This window comes from Palaemon carinicauda, unplaced genomic scaffold, assembly GCF_036898095.1.
Source record: "Palaemon carinicauda isolate YSFRI2023 unplaced genomic scaffold, ASM3689809v2 scaffold127, whole genome shotgun sequence".
Taxonomy (NCBI): Eukaryota; Metazoa; Arthropoda; class Malacostraca; order Decapoda; family Palaemonidae; genus Palaemon; species Palaemon carinicauda.
The window spans coordinates 242,501-245,000 of record NW_027168782.1 but is presented as its reverse complement, the minus strand read 5'-3'; the positions used below and the strand labels follow the sequence as shown (position 1 = coordinate 245,000).

The 2,500-nt window shown below is 29.0% G+C and overlaps 1 protein-coding gene across 1 annotated transcript in view; it reads left to right on the top strand.

Annotated features, from left to right (window-relative positions):
- LOC137635456 (probable glutamate receptor) overlaps positions 1-2,500 on the top strand; it is a 36,806-nt gene that overhangs the window by 32,779 nt on the left and 1,527 nt on the right. Inside the window, exon 13 of the mRNA XM_068367921.1 lies at positions 801-900. Within this exon, the coding sequence (XP_068224022.1) occupies positions 801-900 (100 nt within the window). The remainder of the gene's footprint in view (positions 1-800; positions 901-2,500) is intronic.

The window sequence follows — 2,500 nt, the reverse complement described above, 5'->3', positions numbered from 1 at the left end:
TAAGGAAATAAATAAACTATATGAAAAGTAATAAACAATTAAAATGAAATATTTTAAGAACAGTAACATTAGATTATATCTTTCATATATATAAACGATAAAAATATTTGTCAGCCTGTTCAACATAAAAATATTTGCTGCAAGTTTGAACATTTGAAGTTCCACCGATTCAACTACCCGATTAGGAAGATCATTCCACAACTTGGCCACAGCTGGAATAAAACTTTTAGAATACTGTGTAGTATTGAGTCTTCAACTACCCCATTAGGAAGATCATTCTACAACTTGTTCACAGCTAGAATAAAGTTCTAGAATACTGTGTAGTATTGAGTCTTCAACTACCCGATTAGGAAGATCATTCCACAACTTGGTCACAACTGGAATAAACCTTCTAGAATACTGTGTAGTATTAAGTCATTAAGTCTCATGATGCGTGTGCATAGATATAGAAATACATCTCTCTCTCTCTCTCTCTCTCTCTCTCTCTCTCTCTCTCTCTCTCTCTCTCTTGTCCTTTGCAGGGTCGTGCAACTTTTACATAGCCAGAGAAACCTTGTAGTATTGAGTCTCATGATGCGCGTGTATAGATATAGAAATACATCTCTCTCTCTCTCTCTCTCTCTCTCTCTCTCTCTCTCTCTCTCTCTCTCTCTCTCTCTCTCTCTCTCTCTCTCTCTCTCTTGTCCTTTGCAGGGTCGTGTAACTTTTACATAGCCAGAGACACCTTGTAGTAATGAGTCTCATGATGCATGTGTATAGATATAGAAATACATATGTGTGTCTTTTTTTTTCCTTTGTAGGGTCGTGTAACTTTTACATAGCCAGAGAAACCTTCGTCCCCTTCACTTTAGCCATGATCGTACAGAAGGGCAGTCCACTCGTCGAACCGCTCAGTCAAAAGTAAGTTAAAAACTATAAAGGAAAACATATATTAATCTCATTAATTTAAATAGCTGCCAATTATCTAATAAGATTACAGAGTATATCATCATTATCATCATCATCTCCTCCTACGCCTGTTGACGCAAAGGGCCTCGGTTAGATTTCGCCAGTCGTCTCTATTTTGAGCTTTTAAATCAATACGTCTCCTTTTATCATCTACTTTACGCTTCATAGTCCTAAGCCATGTAGGCCTGGGTCTTCCAATTCTTCTAGTGCCTTGTGGAGCCCAGTTGAAAGTTTGGTGAACTAAGAGGATTTTACGAAACATGTATACATATGATTGTTTTTGTGGCTTTAAATTGATGGTTAAGCATATACGTATATTATACATACATACATACATACATACATACATACATACATATATTATACCAATCTCTCTTGTGGAGTGCGAAGAGCATGTCCAAACCATCTCCATTTACCCCTCACCATGATCTCATCCACATATGGCACTCGAGTAATCTCTCACATAATTTCATTTCTAATCCTGTCCTGCCATTTCACTCCCCAAGATTAATTGTTTCTCAACGATGAGATTAAATAAGACCCTTTATTGAGTTTTAAACCTTGATATTTGTTTTAAAAATATAGGATATTTGCTTTGCAAGCTCAAAGGTTTGAAGTGTATTTCTAAAAAATATATATATATATATATATATATATATATAAAAATCTAATAAAATAAATGTTTATATTGAATATTTATCAATATGAACAGAATGCCATATATTTAATTGACATAGAATCTCATAATTCATAAATTAATCAAGCATTACGAAAATTAAGATCACAATATAATTATCATTGACAAATTCTAGCTTATTAGAAACGGAAAAGGCTTTATAATGAATGCTTTAGATTTAGAAAAATATTTTATATATACACACAAATATATATATATATACATATATATATATATATATATATATATATATATATATATATATATATATGTATATATATATATATATATATATATATATATATATATATATATATGTATCATATATATAGAGATATATATATATATAGATATATATATATAGATATATATATATATATATATATATATATATATATATATATATAGATATATAGATATATATATATATATATATATAGATATATATATATATATATATATATATATATATATATATATATATTTGTGTGTATATATATAACTAAAATTGAAATCATATTCACCATTTACCATTATCAACCTACAAGTTATTTACAATTAACCAACAAATAATTAATAAATAATTACTCTATAACTTATAATTTTAGATGTATAAGAAATTAGAACATTATTCTAAATAATAATTTACAATTTACTAATAAATCATATAGAAATAATTACCCTTTTGTATAATGAATGGAGAAGTACTGATATAAAAGCTCAAGATATAGATGACTGGCGAAATCTAACAGAGGCCCTTTGCATCAATGGGCGTAGGAGGAGATGATGTTCATGAATATATTATTTAAGATGTATCTGAAATCCGAACATTATTCGAAAGGATTCACAATTTATTAATAAATCATAAAGAAATAA